We start from the raw sequence: 19,364 nt of genomic DNA, 5'->3' as shown, positions 1-19,364 counted from the left end.
ATTACAGAATGATATAGATGGGCGGAGCAATGACAATTGGAATTTAATCCTGAGAAGTGTGAGTTGATGCATTTTGGGAGGACTAACAAGGCAAGGGAATATACAATAGATGCCAGGACCCTAGGAAGTACAGAGGGACCTCGGTGTATTTGTCCATAGATCACTGAAGGCAGCAGCACTGGTAGATGAGGTGATTCGGAAGACATATGGGATACTTGCCTTTATTAGCCGAGGCATAGAATATAAGAGCAGGGAGGTTGTGATGGAGCTGTATGAAACGCTAGTTAGGCCACAGCTGGAGTACTGTGTACAGTTCTTGTCACCACACCATAGGAAGGATGTGATTGCACTGGAGACGGTGCATAGGAGGTTCACCAGGATGTTGCTTGGGCATTTCAGCTATGAGGAGAGACTGAAGAGGCTATTGTTGATTTCCTTCGAGCAGAGAAGGCTGAGGAGGTACCTGATTGAGGTATACAAAATTATGAGGGGCATTGATAGGATAGATTGGAAGAAACATTTTCCCTTAGCGGAGGGGTCTTACCTGGGGGCATAGATTTAAGGGAAGGGGCAGGAGGTTTGGTAGCTACTGGTTTTCATGTATGCTAATGATCTATTGAGTGGAAAAAATATATCTGTTAAACTCCCTAATCCTAAATGTTTGCTTCCTAGTCACCAATTCATCAATCAGCAAAATAGTCTTATTCAATGCTAATCCAGACCTATGTTTCACAGAAAGTGGGTGGAACGACAATGTTTCGCACTGTCACGCGATAACAGACCACTGCCTCTGAATTTCCACTGACTTATTGTCTCGTCCAGTACAGGAAGAGACTATTTGGCCCGTCATGCCTGTGCCAGTTCTCTGAAAGAGATATCCAATTAATCCTGTTCTTTTAAGTGCAGATTCAATTTCCTTTTGGAAGTTACTTTATTGAAGCTACTTCCACCACCCTTTCAGGCAATATATTCCAGATCATCATAACTCGCTGAGTAAAAAAATTTCTTGGCTCTCTTGGGTGCTTTTTTGCTGATTAATTTTAAGCTGTTATTTTAAATTTGTTTTAAAACTTATCTAATTCATTTGTCAGGTAACATTATCCTGGATGAAGTAAATGAACTATATAAAGCGGATGTGAATCATAATAGCAAATTGTACTTTAGTTTTTAAGTTGCATGTTGCTACTACCGCTTGTCCTATAAGATTAGATTAGAGATACAGCACTGAAACAGGCCCTTCGGCCCACCGAGTCTGTGCCGAACATCAACCACCCATTTATACTAATCCTACACTAATCCCATATTCCTACCAAACATCCCCACCTATTCCTATATTTCCCTACCACCTACCTATACTATTGACAATTTATAACGGCCAATTTACCTATCAACCTGCAAGTCTTTTGGCTTGTGGGAGGAAACCGGAGCACCCGGAGAAAACCCACGCAGACACAGGGAGAACTTGCAAACTCCACACAGGCAGTACCAGGAATCGAACCTGGGTCCCTGGAGCTGTGAGGCTGCGGTGCTAACCACTGCGCCACTGTGCCGCCCACATACGTGCTGTTTCGGGGCATAGAGTATAAAAATTGGCAAGTCGTGCTGCAGCTGTACAGAACCTTAGTTAGGCCACACTTAGAATATTGTGTGCAATTCTGGTTGCCACACTACCAGAAGGATGTGGAGGCTTTGGAGAGGGTACAGAAGAGGTTTGCCAGGATGTTGCCTGGTCTGGAGGGTATTAGCTATGAGGAGAGGTTGGATAAACTCGGATTGTTTTCACTGGAACTACGGAGGTGGAGGGGCGACATGATAGAGGTTTACAAAGTTATGAGTGGCATGGACAGAGTGGATAGTCAGAAGCTTTTTCCCAGGGTGGAAGAGTCAGTTACTAGGGGACATAGGTTTAAGGTGCGAGGGGATGTGCGAGGCAAGTTCTTTACACAGAGGGTGGTGAGTGCCTGGACTTGCTGCCGGGCAAGGTATTGGAAGCAGGTACGATAGTGACGTTTTAAGAGGCATCTTGACAAATACATGAATAGGATGGGAATAGAGGGATACGGACCCCGGAAGTGCAGAATGTTTTAGTTTAGGCAGGCATCAAGATTGGCGCAGACTTGGAGGGCCGAATGGCCTGTTCCTGTGTTGTTTTATAAGGCAGTTCACATATCTGATTACCCATCCTTCCCGCCACACCCCCCCCCCCCCCCACCCCCCACTTCATCTTTGCATTTCCAGATAGTGATCTCAATTTCTAGAATTGTCAACCAATATTTTTAATTTAGTGTGCAATTTTGAGGTGGGGATGGTTGGTAGAAGAAACTTCTTGGGTCGTGAATATGATGCAGTGCAATTCTGTTATGCTTAGTAAAACTTTTTTTTACTGCTTTAAACAACTTTTTAGTTGACTTCTTGAGTGACATTTAGTTGTTTTTTATTGTTTCTCTTCTCAGATTACTCTGGACAAAGTCATTGGAATTACAGCTTCCAGCAGCAGTAGTTTAGCCTGTGATTTAACCACAGGACTAGTGGCATATCCAGCAGGGTAAGTGACCTAAGGCAGGTATTGTGGGATTACTGTATAAGAATACATATGATCAACAGTTGACACAGCTGATTGAGTATAATTGGATCCCTTTTAAACTGGTACTCTATTGCATTTGTTGTCTTGCTAGGGTGCTATTTCTGTTGCTCTGTAAAAGGAACGTTCTCAGCATTAATGGTACAGATTTCTGTTGGGTCGCTGATGCTGTCTTTTTTAGAAGTTGGAAAGGGATTGCCTAACAATGTTTTGATATTTTCAGGGGGTCCCACACACTAACAGCCACTGCTTCGCAGGACATTTACCCATTGTGTAGCGAAGGTTAGAAGTACAGAAAGCATTGTTTGTTTGAAAGTAGTTAAATATTTAAGTGGATGATACAGGACACAAAATACCAACAATTATACTATTCCAAGAAATACAGTAGATGTTTCCTGGCTTATGGCTGCTACTTTAAATAAATTTTGCTCCTCCAGCAACCTGCATAACACACCACAAAGGAGGAATATGGTACAGATTTACAAGGCTGTTTTGAGTTTTTGATCCCAGCCGTACTGCTTAGGAAGTGGTGGATAGATGCTTCCACACAAGAAGATAGATATTTAAATGCGTGCTGTCTCAAGCTGAGCTAATATACATTTTTAATGCAATGTTATAAGCAGCAGAGCTGTGGGAAGGTCTTTTGATGATGCATGAACTAAGGAGACGAAAGGAGTTGAAAGCTCCCCTGAAGTCTGCATGCACACAAAAAATCCAGCTGTTCAGGTGTAGCTAGTTAATTGATCTAATCCTTAAAGAAAGCACCTAAGAGACCTATCCACTTGGCTCAGTTGGTAAATGCGCAGTGTTACACTGGAGTAGAGACCCAAAAAGCACCAGGTTTCATTGCAATGCATGCTAATTTAATTGATATCTTGGGTAATGGGACCAACTGCCTTCAGCCTTGCTGGACTGCGGGGGAAGGGTATAGAAGTTATCATGGATATGCAGGGAGATTGGATTTGGCTGTGGCCCACACTTGATTAACTAGTCAACAATTGCAGACTGAACTTGCATGTAAAGAATGGTCACTGGTATTTGAGACTAGGAGGCTGCTAATACCTAAGGGTTCGCATCAAAAACAGCTTTACATCTGTGTGAAGTGACGATGTAACTGCATCCTTGGAGTTGCTGCTTTTTATAAAGAACATTTAGTGTTAAACCATGCAAATGTAGTAAAATTATCCAGTAGAGATGGGGACATACAGTAGAGAGAGTTTCCCAGAGGCTGTTGAAGTGTGAGAATGCTCATTAGAAAAATAAAATCCATATCTTTTTCTGCATTTTAGTATGTAGTACAATTCTGAATTTTTTGGATACTGTTAACGACCAAGTGAGGATGGGGTCTCAGGCTCCCCTTTCGCCCCTTCTCTGATTTGACCACAACAGGGTTTACCTTTTTAGCAGTGATTTAACTTAACACCTCAGTGAGCACTTGCTCCTGTTCCTCTAATTATAATTGCAAATGAACCGATCAGACGGGTTTTCTTGAGTTAAACAAGAAAATTGTAAGTTTATTAACCTTATCACTCTAAACCGGTTAAAATTACTAAAATACGTGACGCATCCATGCTCACCTTCACACGAGAGGCGCACACACAAATAGATTGCAGAGGGACAACAGAGTTGGGAGGTTGAAGTATAGTTTATAATAAATGGAATTCAAATACTGAGTCTTAGTGTCTTTAGTTGAAGTTAAAGTCTTGAAGTCCTCACTGGGCCACATGCACAATTCGGGCTTGCTTCTCTGGTTCTGGAAGGCAGGCCATGGGCTTTACCATGTTCCCTGGTTGTTGACGGTAAAGATCAGTAGTCTTGAGGCTTAATAGCTGGGACTTTGCTGGAGAGGCAGAGAGAGATGTTCCTTTCCTGGAGTTCAGTTACTGTCTGCTTTCTGAGGCACAATTCACAAACTCTTGAGTTACACAGGCAGTCATGTCATGTGACCACCTCTTTGTTTGAAACAAAAGTTTCTGGAATGATCTTTGAAATTCAAGGCTGTTCAGACATACTTGGTGGGGGGATTGGTTTGGTTCTTTCCAAGTCAGTGGGTGTCGATGGCTTTTGACTATCAACATTGACAAAACCCTTCTAGGTAATTGAATCAGAGAGCACCCCCATTGTTCTGGCGAGACTGGGTAATCATCTCTGTCTCCCAGCTGGCCTTTGGCTTCTCGTATGCAAACTGTGCATGGCCATCTTTAGCTGCTTTGTTCTGCTTTTTAAAAGTTATTTGTAATAATGTCCAGTAAAAAGTCTCAGGCAAAGTTCCATATGACAAAATTAATATTTTCCATTTGGCACGTGGGATTTCCGTCACGCCTCCATACCACACCGAATGAAATGTGACAATGGGGAGCATTTCATAATAAGTTAGAGAGAAAGCACAGAAAAACCTATGCATTTCCTGCATTCTTTCAAACAGCCACATGTGTATTAAGATGCCCATCCCCAGCTTATTACAAGTTGCAACTAAAGAAACTTTAAATCCATTGGGTGACACTTAAACATCTCAGACCCACCTCAAAGGAAAAGGGCAGTTTAAATCAGCACTAGGGTGAGTTCTTTTGTGCACAAGCTTTGTCCCCTCAGCTGTTATTTCTGCAACATGTGGTTCTAACCCTTCAGGTTCCAGTACCATGCTAATTTCTCTCCTTAGGGTCGTATTGGGTGATGAGCTCGTTTTCAGCCCCTGTGAGGCGTCTGATATTTAATCTGGGCTTTTGTTCTTGTTGGAGTCTGAAGTGAGATTGTTGGATTTAATTAGCTCTGGGCGATCCACTCTGACATCACTTTCAGGTTCTGGTGAGCCACACAAGTGCTGCTTGCTTTAGGGCATTTTTGTTTGCCTTTTCTCCTGACTGTGGGAAGGGATTCTTTGTTAATCTTCCCTATGTCCTCTGGGACATTCCTGCTCATAGGTATCTGTCCAGATTCTACTGTACTCCCCTGTGGCACTTCGACCAGGTGAGGCATCACCCTCACTTTCTCTGCCTTTTGAGGATTTTCTTTGTTCCTGCAGGTTTTCTGCAAATGCTGTTAGCAGCCCTGGTAGGGTACTTGTGTTGTCTGGCTGCATTTATGTAGGAGGGTGTGGGGTCTAATTTTTCCAACATTTCGGGGTTGGCTAACCAACAGTAGGGGGTTTCATTTGGGAATCCGCCTTTGACCAGTCCTTTTCGTCCCCTTCCTCCCTGACTCTCTGCCAGACTGTGCTTGTCTGCCCCCTTTTGTTCTTGGCAGGGGTCCCTCACAATTCACTAGCCCTTTGCTGGAGGGTTTGCCAAAAGCTGGTACAGGAATTAGGGGCGCAGATTTTACTGCAGGTTGAGGCTTCTTCACAACCTAGCACATGTGGCAGGTTCTATAGTACTCCACTACGTCTTTATGGAGTTTTGGCCAGTCAAACTGCTGTCTTATGCGGGCTTTGGTTTCTCGTACACCAACATGTACTGCCATTGTAAACTTATGGGCCATTCTGAATATTTCTCTACAGTACCTCGGCGGCACCACTAACTCGTGAACCACTGCCCATTCTTTGTCCTCAGGTCTGTGAGGAGAGCTCCACTTGCTCATCAGCACCTCATTTTTTATATAGTAGCAATCAGGGACTCCCTCTGTTTCAGTTTGGACAGCCTGTGCTAATTTCCTTAATACTGGGTCGGCTTGCTGAGCCTTAACTAGGGAAGATTCGTTTAACCCATTCCCTGGGTCCTCTAATTCCCCAAAGAAAGTTTCAGACAACCAGACAGCATGGTCATTTGACTGCAGTGCCAATTTAGTCTTCTCTGCGGGAGCTAGTTTGGCCGTGGCCCGAGTCACTACACAATCGGGAAATGCAGGTGACAGTCTCCTGCTAATGCCCTGTCTCTGATCTTCTTCGGTGTCTCTACCACTACTGGGGAAGCTACCACTTTCGGTCTGGCCAGATCAATACCTAGGAGCAGGTCAACCCTGTCCACAGGCAAACTAGGGACAATCCCTACGGTCACCGGTCCTGAAACTAGGTCGCACTCCAGGTACGGACGTATACTGCCCTCCAATAACATTCACTACCATCCTCGCATTTATTGCACTCTGCGGGGGGTAAGGTCATGCCTTTTCCTAGCAAAAGGGATCTCGTGGACCTGTATCCCTGAGTATGGCGATAGTCTTGCTTGCCCCACTCGAGGGGTATGGGGTTACTCTCCCTTTGGACACAATCCTGATAGCCTTCAGGAATCTCATTAAATTTTCCTGCGCCCACAGCAGTATTTTTTCTGTGTCTTACTGCTGTTGCAGTTAAAGCCACAGCCTGCTCTGTGGTGATTTCCATCAGGGTCCTTTCTCCTGCACTGGTCGGGTGTGCCCTGATTAACCCTACAGGCTTTCCCCGTAGTTTCCAGCAGTCTGCTCGAAGGTGACCTGCCTTGTTACAATGGAAACACACAGGTCTCCGGGTCTCGCTCCTGCTTTCAGCACTATCTTTTTTGGCTGGAGGAGGGCCCCCTGTGTGTCTCGGTTTTCTTTCTTTCCCAGGACTGTTAGGTCTCCTATCACCTTCTCACCTCTTTCCCTTTTCGGGGTTGTGAGGTTGACTAGGGAAGAGTTTTCCTTGGGGTACGGACTTGTAAATGAGAGTGAGCTCATCAGTCAGAACTGCGGCTTGCCTTGCTCTGTGCACTTTTTGTTGCTTCATATGGGTCTTTATAGAGAGTGAGAGAGTTTTTAAATTCCTCGAGTAGAATCACCACTCTGAGGTTTTCATACATGGACTGTACTTTAAGGGCCCTTAACCACTGGTTAAAAGCTAGCTGCTTACTCCTGTCAAACTCGAGGTAAGTTTGATCAGCTTGTTTCCGGAGGGTTCTGAATTTCTGGCGGTACACTTCTGGTACTAGCTCATGTGCCCCGAGGAAAGCATTTTTAGTTGATAATTTGATGAACTTTCATCTGACAACAGGGAATAAACCCCATGGGCTTTTCCTGTTAGCTTGCTTTGTTGCAGGAGGGTCCAGCTTTCGGCTAGCCATTTTAACTGCCTTACAAGCTTTTCAAAAGTTACAAAAAATGCTTCCAAGTTTTCCTCATTGAACTTCGGGATCAATTGGGAGAATTTTAAGAGCTCAGCACATTAAAGGCCTGGTCAGGTCACGAAAAAAAAACCCGATCCGAACTTGACCATCGGAATGTTCCCTTTACCTACCTTGCGACTCCCAATCTGCAGGAAGCTTCAGGGTGAGCGTGATGACGTCATAGAGACACTCTCTGCACAGACTGTGTTTCCCGCTTTGACGTTCCGGACTCCCAGTTCAGGTAGGTTTTTTACTTTTAACACTTCTTGCTGTGTGTGTCCGACCAGGACCCGACCCGAGCCCGATAGCCGGACCTGGGAAGAGCGACCCAATCCGACCCTGACACCTGTCTGGTCCCTTTGGGTCGGGTAGCAGGCCTTTACAGCACATGGCCCTGAGTTAAGTCTCCTTTTGGCCATGCTTTCACTGGGGTTGCTCTGTCGCCCCCTAGCTATTTCAAGCCACTGTAACTCCCTTTCCTCCTGCTCCTTCTGGAAAGTGTTCTCTTTCCTCTTTCTCTCTCTCTCTCTCTCACTCTCTCCCCTTTTTTTTTTCTCTTCTCTCTCTCTTTCTCTTTTTCCCGGTCTTCTAATTCAAGTTTCCTCTGTTCCAGTTGTATCTTTGCTAACATTACCCTGTCTGAATCTAATTCCAACCCTGTCTCTCACCCTTCAGATTCAAGGGAAAAATAGTTGACCACAAGTCTTAGGATTTCAGATTTCTTGGCTTTGGCATGGAAAGTGATCCCACACTGCGCAACTACATTCCTTTCTTCCATTTAACTTATCCCAAGTTACTTCACCCTGGTTTGGCAAGGTACTGGCGTCAGATGCGGGCATGTTAGTATTTTAACAACGCAAACTACAAGAAAACCTATATTGAAGTCTTTTTTTTTTGATTGGGATCAATTTGGTTTCCAACTTCAAACTTCTTGTTTGTCTGTGGGTACAATGCTGGACTGGAGCATGCAAATTTTTGTTACGACCAAGTGAGGAAGAGGGTCTCAGGCTACCCTTTCGTCCCTTCTCTGGCTTGACTACAACAGCGTTTATTCTTTTAACACAGTGATTTAGCTTACCATCTCAGTGAGCACTTGCTCCTATTCCTCTGATAATAATTGCAAATGAACCGATCAGGCAGGTTTTCTTGAGTTAAACAAGAAAATTGTAAGTTTATTAACCTTGTCCCTCTAAACCGGTTAAAATTACTAAAATATGCGACGTAGCCATGCTCACAATCACACGAGAGGCGCACACACAAATAGATTACAGAGAGACAACAGAGTTGGGAGGTTGAAGTAAAGTTTGTAATAAATGGAATTCAAATACTGAGTCTTAGTGTCTTTAGTTGAAGTTAAAGTCTTGCAGTCCTCGCTGGGCTACGTGCACAATTCGGGCTTGCTTCTCTAATTCTGGAAGGCAGGAGAGAGGCTTTATCTGTGTCCACTGGTTGTTGACTGTAAAGATCGGTAGTCTTGAGGCTTAGTAGCTGCTACCAAGGCTTCCCTGGGACTTTCCTGGAGAGAGAGGAGATGTTCCTTTCCTGGAGTTCAGTTACTGTCTGCTTTCTGAGTCACAATTCACAAACTCTTGAGTTACACAGGCAGTCATGTCATGTGACCACCTCTTTGAAACGGAAGTTTTTGGAATAATCTTTGAAATTTAATGCAGTTCAGACATACTTGGTGGGGGCTGGGTGTCTGGCTCTTTCAAAGTCAATGGATGTCTATGGCTTTTGACAATCAGCATTGACAGAACCATTCTAGGTAACTTATTCAGAGAGCACCCCCGTTGTTCAGGCTAGACTGGGTCGTCACCTCTTTCTCCCAGCTGGCCTTTGGCTTCTCATGTAAGCTGTACGTAGCCATCCTTCGCTCCTCTGTTCTGCTTTTTAAAAGTTATTTGTAGTAATGTCCAGTAAAAACTCTCAGGCAAAGTTCTATATGACAAAATTAATATTTTTCATTTGGCATGTGGGATTTCTGTCACAATAAATTTATCAAATTGCAGTGAAAACTGTTGATAGCTGCATGTTGTAATTTGAGATGGTAGAACAGCCTCAGTTTCTTTTGTGCCATGTTGATTTTAGATTTCTAAAATTAGATACCGTCTCCTTTTCGGACTTCAGTAATTACTTTAACTAATTTAAGTTTCCATAGTAGTGAAAATTTAGTTTGTGTTCCCTACTGGGAGATTAAAAATGTTGTGATTATGCTACAGTAAGTAGTGTACTACCCAGTGGAAGATTAATATTGTGCAAAGCAGTCTTTTAAAGATCTTCTATGTGATTATTCCAGTTTTCACTCTGCTTTTGGAGAACACTTTGCAATATATGTCCACTAGTGCCCCAGATTTTCAGCAAAGCACTCCTTGACTTTTTTTTCCAGTACATCTTCAGACTGCAAAGGTGAGAGAATCACATAGAAAATCTTTAAAAGACTGCTTTGCACAATATTAATCTTCCACAGGGTAGTACACTACTTACTGTAGCATAACCACAACATTTTTAATCTCCCAGTAGGGAACACAAACTGAATTTTCACTACTGTGGAAACTTAAATTAGTTAAAGTAATTATTGAAGTCCGAAAAGGAGACGGTATCTAATTTTAGAAATCTAAAATCAACATGGCACAGTACATAAAAAAAATCAAGCACAGTACATAAAAAAAAAAATATGAGCAGGAGTAAGCCATTTGGCCTTTTGGGCCTGCTCCGCCATTCATAAAAGATCATGGCTGATCGTCTAATTTAGTACCTTGTTCTCGCTTTCTCCCCATACTCCTTGATCCCTTTGGCATTAGGAAGTATATCTATCTCTTTCTTGAATACATTTAATGACTTGGCCTTGACTGCCTGGTTCACCACCCTCTGGGTGAAGAAATTTCTCCTCATCTTGGTTCTAAATGGCATACCCCGTATCCTGAGACTCTGACCCCTGGTTCTAGACTCTCCAGCCATCGGGAACATCTTCCCTGCCTCTAGCATGTCTAGTCCTGTTCGAATTTTATAGGTTTCTATAAGATCCCCTCTCATTCTTCTAAACTCTAGTGGATGTAGGCCTAGTCGACCTAATTGCTCTTCATGTGTCAATCTTGCCATCCCAGCCATCAGTCTGGTGAAGCTTTGCTGCATTTCCTCCATGGCAAGAACATCCTTCCTCAGGTAAGGAGACCAAAACTGCACACAATACTCCAGATGTGGTCTCACCAAGGCCCTGTATAACTGCAGTAAGACATCCTTGCTCCTGTACTCAAATCCTGTTGCAATGAAGGCCAACATACCATTCGCCTTCCTAACTGCTTGCTGCACCTGAATGCTTGCTTTCAGCGACTAGTGTACAAGGACACCCAGGTCTTGTTGCACCTCCCCCTTTCCCAGTCTGTCACCATTCAGATAATCTGCCTTTCTGTTTTTACAACCAAAGTGGATAACCTCTCATTTATTCATGTTATACTGCATCTGCCATGCATTTGCCCACTCACCCAACTTGTCCAAATCACATTGGAGCCTCTTTGCATCCTCGTCACAGCTCACATTCCCCCCCAGCTTTCTGTCGTCTGCAAACTTGGAAATGTTACATTTAGTTCCCTCGCCCAAGTCATTAATACATATTGTGAATAGCTGGGGCCCAAGCACTGATCCCTGCGGTACCCCACTAGTTACTGCCTGTCACCTGGAAAAAGACCCATTTATTCCTCCTCTCTGTTTCCTGTCTGTCAACCAGTTCTCAATCCATGCCAATATATTACCCCCAATCCCATGTGCTTTAATTTTGCACACTAACCTCTTATGTGGGACCTTATCAAAAGCCTTCTGAAAATCCAATTACACCACATTACTAGTTACACCCTCAAAAAACTCCAGTAGATTTGTTAAGCATGATTTCCCTTTCGTGAGCCCATGCTGACTTTGTCCAATCGCATTTATGCTTTCTAGGTGTTCTGCTTTCACATCCTTTTTAATAGACTCTAGCATTTTCCCCACTACTGATGTACGGCTAACTGATCTGTAATTCCCTGTGTTTTTTCTGCCTCCTTTTTTAAATAGTGGGTCTACATTTGCTGCCCTCTAATCTGTAGGAACTGCTGCAGAGTCTATAGAATTTTGGAAGATGACCACCTATGCATCCACTATTTCCAGGGCCACTTCCTTCAGTACTGTGGGATGTAGATTATCAGGCCCTGGGGATTTGTCAGCCTTTAACCCCATTAATTTCCCTAGCACTTTTTTTTAAACTAATACTGATTTCCTTCAGTTCCTGCCTCTCACTAGGCCCTTGGTTCCCTAACATTTCAGTGAGGTCATTTGTGTCCTCCTTTGTGAAGACTGAACCAAAGTATGAGTTTAATTGTTCTGCCATTTCTTTGTTCCCCATTAGAATATCCCCCGTTTGACTGTAAGGGACCTACATTTGTCTTCACTAATCTTTTTCTCTTCACATATTTATAGAAGCTTTTACAGTCAGTTTTTATGTTCCCCGCAAGTTTGCTCTCATACTCTATTTTCCCCTGCTTAATCAACCTCCTTGTCCTCCTTTGCTGAATTCTATACTGCTCCCAATCCTCAGACTTGATGCTTTTTCTGGCAATTTTATATTTCTCCTCTTTGGATCTGATACTATCCCTAATTTCTTCTGTAAGCCACGGTTGAGCCACCTTTCCGGGGTTTTTTTTGCGCCAGACAGGAATGAATAATTGTTGTAATTCATGCACGTGTTCTTTAAATATTATCCATTGCCTATCCACCGTCAACTCTTTTAGTAAAGTTCCCCAATCTACCATAGCCAACTCGCCCCTCATACCTTCATAGTCTCCTTTATTTAGATTCAGGACCCTAGTTTCAGATTCAACTACTTCACTCTAAAGGCTGGCTACCCTACCCTACCTGAACCCGACGGGACCCGACGACATGTTTGGTTTGGGTCAGGTTGCACTTCCGGGTCCGGCATTCGGGGTCGGGTCGGGCTGGGTCAGACACGCTCCATCACCACCTCTGGTAAGTGGCTGCACTATTACTGTACTTTTTGGACTTGAATGGTGGTTTTGTTAGTTATTTTAAGCTTGTGCAGATAAGCAACAAAGTGAAAAACGGAAGGTAGGTTAACTGATGGTTGGGCGCGGGAAAAAAATGAAAGGACTCGGGGCGGGGCTGGTCGGGCTCGGGCTCGGATCTGGTTCTATCAGGCTCGGGTTTCATTTGCAGACCCGAGCTGGCCTTTACTTCACTCTCCATCTTGAAGAATTATATCATGTTATGGTCGCTCCTCCCCAAGGGACCCAGCACAACAAGATTGTTAATTACTCATTTTTCATTGCACAATACCCAGTCTAGGATAACCTGTTCTCCAGTTGGTTCCTCAACATATTGGTCTAAAAAACGTCACATACATACTCCAGGAAATCCTCCTCCCACAGTATTATTGCTAATTTGGTTTGACCAATCTATATGTATATTAGTCACGCATGATTACAGTTGTACCCTTATTGCATGCGTCTCCAATTTCCTGTTTAATGCCATCCCTTACATCTCCACTACTGTTTGGGGGCCTATAGACAACCCCCACCAACTATTCTGTGCCTTGGTGTTTCTTAGCTCCACCCATACAGATTCCACATCATGATTTTCTGAGCCAATATCCTTTCTTACTATTGCGTTGATTTCCTCCTTTATTAACAACCAGCTACCCCAACACCTTTCCCTTTTTGCCTGTCCTTCCTAAATATTGAATACCCCTGGATGTTCAGTTCCCATCCTTGGACACCCTGCAGCCATGTCTCCGTAATCGCAACTATATCATAACTGTTTATATCTATTTGCACTGTTAATTCATCTACCTTATTGCGAATGCGCCACACATTAATGCACAATGCCTTTAGACTTGTCTTTTTAACATTGTTAGTCATCTTAGCTTTATTTTGCACTATGGCCCCATTTGTTTCTCACCCTTGTTTTCTCTGCCTTCCACTTTTGCTTCTTATCGTCCTGTCTTTCATTTCTGTCCTTGTTTCCCCCTCCTCTGTCTCCCTGCTCAGATTCCCATTCCCCCTGCCATTCTAGTTTAAACCCTCCTGACAGCACTAGCAAGCCCCCCCCCCCCCCCCCCCCCACTCCCGAGGAAACTTGTCCCAGTCCTGCCCAGAAGCAAACCGTCCAGCTTGTACTGGTCCCACCTTCCCCAGAACCGGTCCCTATGTCCCAGGAATCTGAATCCCTCCCCCTACACCATTTCTCCAGCCACGTAGCCATCTGATGTATGCTGCTATTTCTGCTCGCGCTAGTATGTGGCACTGGCAGTAATTCTGAAATTACCACCTTTTGAGGTCCTACTTTTTAAATTTACGTTCTAACTCCCTATATTCAGCTCCTTTTTTTTTTTACTTCTGTCTTTGGTACCGATATGTAACACGACAACTGGCTGCTCGCCCTCCCCCACCCCCTCAGAATGCCTTGCAGCCGCTCAGAGACATCCTTGACCCCAGCACCAGGGAGGCAACATACCATCCTGGAGTCTCTTTTGAGGCTGCAGAAATGCCTGTCCATTCCCCTTGTGATTGAATCCCTTATCACTATAGCCCTGCCACTCCTCTTCCTCCCATCCTGTGCAGTAGTCACCCATGGTGCGATGCACTTGGCACTTGCTGCTTTCCCTGAGCCATCTCCCCCAACAGTATCCAAAACAGTATATCTGTTAGGGAGGGGGATGGCCACTGGGGACTCCTGCCTTCATCACTTTGCCTGGTGGTCACCCATTCCCTTTCTGCCTTTGCAGCATTTGCCTGTGGTGTGACTATCTCACTAAACGTGTTATCTGCAACGATCTCAGCATCACGGATGCTCCTTAGTGAATCCACCCGCAGCTCCAGCTCCGTAATGTGGGTCGCCAGTAATTGCAGATGGATACACCTCCTGCACACACGGTCGTCAGGGACAGTGGAAGCATCCCTGATTTCCCACATAGCGCAGGAGGAGCATATCACTGGTGCGAGCTCTCCTGCCATGACTTACCTCCAGAGAATTAATCTTTTGCAGACTGCACCTGAACTGAGAGTTTGCTTCAAATGTGACTGTAGCAAGTCAACACAATAGTAGATACTGTTGGAGTGGGTTAATGCAGCAATCAATGCTGAGACTAATTATTATCAAACCTTACTGTCGTAAATTTCATTTAATCACTGTTGCAATACTCCTCCATCAAGACACATGATTATCTGTATCATAATGCTGTAACATTCTGATCAATGTTGAAATAAGGAAACTACATACAAGTAGGTAAAATGTCCAGTTGACAGTATGCTAAGGATACATTTTGGGTGGGCATGGAGGGCAGTTATACTATAGATATTGTAGCTAACCACTACCTGCAGAGAGCCAACAAACCTAAGCTATGCTGTCTGCTCATGTTGCCATTTGTGCAGAGGCAATAAAGTTCTGCTCTCTGACATTTAACAGATATTCATTTGAGACCTAAAGGATTGTGAAGTCTCCTTTGTCAAGGTTGTTAACTCTGCGTTCATATTTTATACTTGGTTCTGCAAGGTACTGCAAACTCTCGCCTCTCACTGACCACCTCATCTTTTTTTGTGTTTTGATTAAACTTCTTGCATCAATGCAAGCTCCAGTATAGCAGGCTGACTACAAAATTTAATCCTGTTTCTGAATGTTGCTCAAATAGTACTCTGGTGCTAATTCCATCTAAATAAATATGCTCCTGGTAAGGCTAAAGAGAGGGAAATTTGATAGTTAAAAAAAAAAGTAGTCTAATGCCAAGAAAGGGAAGAAATATAGTTTAAATAGGCTGGAAAATAAATAAGTTTAAGGTTTACATGACTTGTTCTTGTTTCATTTGGCCAGTGCAATGGTTTAGCATTGACTTTAAATATCCATGCTCTGAAACACATCAACGGAATGTTTCCATTCTACTTCAATTGGGAAGATGTTACCAACCATTTGAAACAAGTGAATGGATGGTCCAGTGTTTCAGCAAAGTGCTGTACTTCAGTATTAATAACTAAATTAAAGATTTGTATAAAGATTTTAGTTTGCAGCTTTTAAAATTTTGCCTCAAATTAAGCAAGAGTTTTGTCTTTCAAAAGTCTTTAAATTGCAAATATTATCACTTGGTTTTAAGGGTTGACTCAGATATTTGTTTAAAGTTTGTGATGTTCAATCTTGACTGATATATTTGTCACAACTACTTGATTGATCAGTGCCTTGCAATATCCGATCTATCATTGTTTTTCAATTAGCTCATTTTAGAAGTGTAAATGATACGTATTAACTGTTCAGAAGTTAATTTTGAGTGCTAGTTTTATTATGTGACATACTGCATTGATGCAGTTTTAATTTGATGGAAGCATTCCAATATAGGTGATGTCTATCTAGCTGGAGCTAAATGCCATGACAACTGGATAAACACAGGTGTGTCTATTTTGATCATTCCTTGTAACTATGAGAAAGCTCACTTTGATTTATGTATTCATATGGAGCTTAGTGGATCCAGACATTGGGTGTGACCAAGAGTTACTCAACCCCCAAACTGCTGTAATGTTATGAAAAGTCTGCTTGATGTGTGTAACTAAGCAATACCCATTTAATAATGTGTGACTTGTATACTTGTACATTTTTGACAGTGTACTGTTTGCTTTCTTCTCTTCACTCCCCTCCTTTTCTTAATGTGCTAACTATTACTTGGTATGTTCAATGCATGTCTGTCTCCTCCTTCTCAAGCCATGTCACAAGGTTATCTCCAGTCCGTTCTTTTGTGTTTGATGCTCTTTTGTGTGGAACTTTATCAAATGCCTTCTGACAGTCCAGAGAGCCACTGTCCAAAGATACTTCCTGTCTACTACACTAGTAACCTCCACAAAAAAAGTTCAACTAGATTCAACAGTTGTTCATGTTGGAACCAATGACGCAATGACATACAAAAGCAAAAATGTGGATGTTGGAAATCTGAAATAAAAAAAGGAAATACTCAGGTTAGGCAACATCTGTGGAGAGAGAAACAGCTGATGTTTCAGGTCAATAACTTTTCATCAGAACCAGATCACAATGATCTAGGTAAGTGAAGAGTTGAGGGTCCACATTCACCTTTGCCACACTCAATATAATTCTAAAAACTTATGCTGTTAATTTGCAGGGGATGTCAAAGCTTTTTTTGTAAGTACTTTTGCACCTCTCCATAACTTTCTCTGTATTACCTTGTTTTTTTTATAGCTCTATCTGCTAGATTTCTGATTTTTTCTTAGATTTGTGCAAACCTTTTAGTTCAGCTTTGATACTGTCTCAACTTGTTTGTTGATCATAATTGATTGAATACAGTTGGCTTTTATGAAATATGTACCGGTTTTGTATTATACTGAAAACTACTTGTACTTTTCACTCTGTAGGTTTACTTGTTAAAGACACATCCCAGTTTTCTGTAATCAATTTATTTATTATCCGTTTTTAAAGTTAATCTTGCTTAAACTTTAAAGCCTTGCTTTGTGACTCTCTCCTCCCTGTCAAACCTAATAAGTCATATTGATGTATGTAATAATTCTGATCTCCCTGGTGTTGCTCATGGTTAGTTGGATGATGCACTGTCATACAAGGACAGGTTTTCCCTTTTTAAGGCTACACTCTTAAGAAAATATGACTCTGCTTAGAGTTAAAAGCAAAATGCTGCAGCTGTTGAAATCTGAAATAAAAACAAAGCTGGAAATATTCAGGTCTGGCAGCATCTGTGGAGAGAGAAAGAGTTAACGTTTTCAGGTCCTTTCTGATGAAAGGTCACAGATCTGAAACGTTAACTCTTTCTCTCCACAGATGCTGCCAAACATGCTGGGTATTTTTAGCTTTGTTTTTATTTCTGTTTAGAGTTATTTGTTTGTACAATGTATTAAGTCACTATTTTAATTTTTTTTCTTCTAGATATGCATGCATATTGGGTGTCACTTTTTTCAATATGCAAATATTCTGTCTTTTTTTACCAGGAGTTGTAATTATCTCTAACCTTTATTTGGTCTTGGATGTTAGTAAGAAGAAATTAAGACAGCCTGACCTCTTTTTGTTAAGAACACAATGACCCCCAGTAGCCTTAAAGCTGCCTTCTTCTGACTTAATTTGGGTAGTACTATAGGGGATCCTCTAAGTTAATGATCAAAAGTCAATATGTTCAGATTTCTATTATTTTTCTCCATTTAATAATTGAGTTAGAGTGCAGTCATCGCAGTTGAGTCGTTTAGTAATGATTTTTATCAGGTGAAAAGTCAATAATCAGCGATCTCGGTCTCATTAAAAAAAGAGGAGCCAATGCACTGGGTAAATGAGAAAGAAATAGCAAAAGATGGCTTCGCTGCTTCTGTTCCCATATAAGAACAGCATTGTACATTATGTGTTTCTGCCTTGGATGTTAGTTTTGCTGAAACTCAGAATATTCCAACATATTCAGGTTAGTCTTGTGTAAATGACTAGCATTGTCCTTGGCAAACATTTGTAGTTGGTTTTTGATGCTGCAGTATTTTCAATACTGTAATTTGATTCATTTTTTTGCTTGTAACAAAAGAATTTGAGTTCTAAATTTGTTTTTTTTCTGTTTTAAAAGGTGTGTGGTTGTGTTGTGTAACCCAAAGAAAAATAAGCAGACTCACATCCTCAATGCTTCCAGGTAAGGGACAATGAAGCACAGCATGTATTGTGGAGATATCCAATAGTGTTAACACGAATGCAACATCAGTTTGGAGCACAATACAACAGCTTTAGCAGCTTGGCAACAGGCGCCAATGCTGAAAATAACTCGCAACGTTACTTGGCAGCTTCACATGCAGCATTTGTGGCAGAACCTGACTCTCGAGGATTGGAGGAGTTATATTATTTTACTCTGTCCTATCTGTAAAAATACAAACTATCTTTGGCCTCCACCCTTTTGTACTCCAATTGTGTCTCCAGTGTGACTGTTTTGGTAGGGTTTGTCCCAAGGGTGCTCGCGGTGTTTTGGCACCTTGCACAAGTGTTCATTATACACGTGAGTATTGGTAAACTATTCAAGTGTTGAGGCCTGGTCATGATCTCGCTCCTGATGTCCACATATATATACTTTCCACTGGCTACTGATTTGCCATCAGGTACCAGAACACTTAACCAGCAATCCAAATCTAGGAGTGCTACTGTCAGTTACGATTCTCCAACTTGATGAATTAACTCAGCACAAATCAAAAGTTTGAACCTGTGGTTCAATACCGTATCATATTGTGTACTTACCCACTGACGGGGGAATTTGATGGCCTTTAGACTGTTAATGTTCGAGGATGTGTTGGTTACAGAATTGAAAGTTCTGTTTTAAAATGTTTTGTAGTGTTTGTTTGGGTATCAGACAGTATTCTCAAACTTTGGGATCCAATTTTAAATCCATGGAAAGTATGGCAAATTACATTTGAGCCTTTTTGGTCTGGTCACTGATACCCACCCATGATTGCTTAGTTGGTACTGTTTCATTAGCCACTTTTCCGAAAAAAGAAGTTGGATTTTTTTTTCATTTTCGGTGTAATCTACTTCTAGTTGTATCTGATACATCGCCTCTAAGTGTAGAGATTGTTCAGCAAGAAACTAGGCCTGTTGTAACAATATAATTTAATAGCTGTAGTAAATTAACTGTTTTTGTAATTGTGCAGGTTATCGTTTGTGACCCTATGGGAATTGAATGTTATTATTCTGGCAGATTGATTAATAAGAAATAAGTTGTACTGTGT

The 19,364-nt window shown here is 42.2% G+C and overlaps 1 protein-coding gene across 3 annotated transcripts in view; it reads left to right on the top strand.

Moving 5' to 3' along the window:
- LOC137353138 (mitogen-activated protein kinase-binding protein 1-like) overlaps window positions 1-19,364 on the top strand; it is a 186,656-nt gene that overhangs the window by 32,968 nt on the left and 134,324 nt on the right. For all 3 annotated transcript variants that reach the window (XM_068019172.1, XM_068019174.1, XM_068019171.1), the window contains exons 2-3: window positions 2,454-2,545; window positions 18,221-18,283. In XM_068019172.1, the coding sequence (XP_067875273.1) occupies window positions 2,454-2,545; window positions 18,221-18,283 (155 nt within the window). The remainder of the gene's footprint in view (window positions 1-2,453; window positions 2,546-18,220; window positions 18,284-19,364) is intronic.

The sequence above is a fragment of the Heterodontus francisci genome, chromosome 40 (assembly GCF_036365525.1).
Source record: "Heterodontus francisci isolate sHetFra1 chromosome 40, sHetFra1.hap1, whole genome shotgun sequence".
Classification (NCBI taxonomy): Eukaryota; Metazoa; Chordata; class Chondrichthyes; order Heterodontiformes; family Heterodontidae; genus Heterodontus; species Heterodontus francisci.
This window is presented reverse-complemented; position numbering and strand designations above follow the sequence as displayed.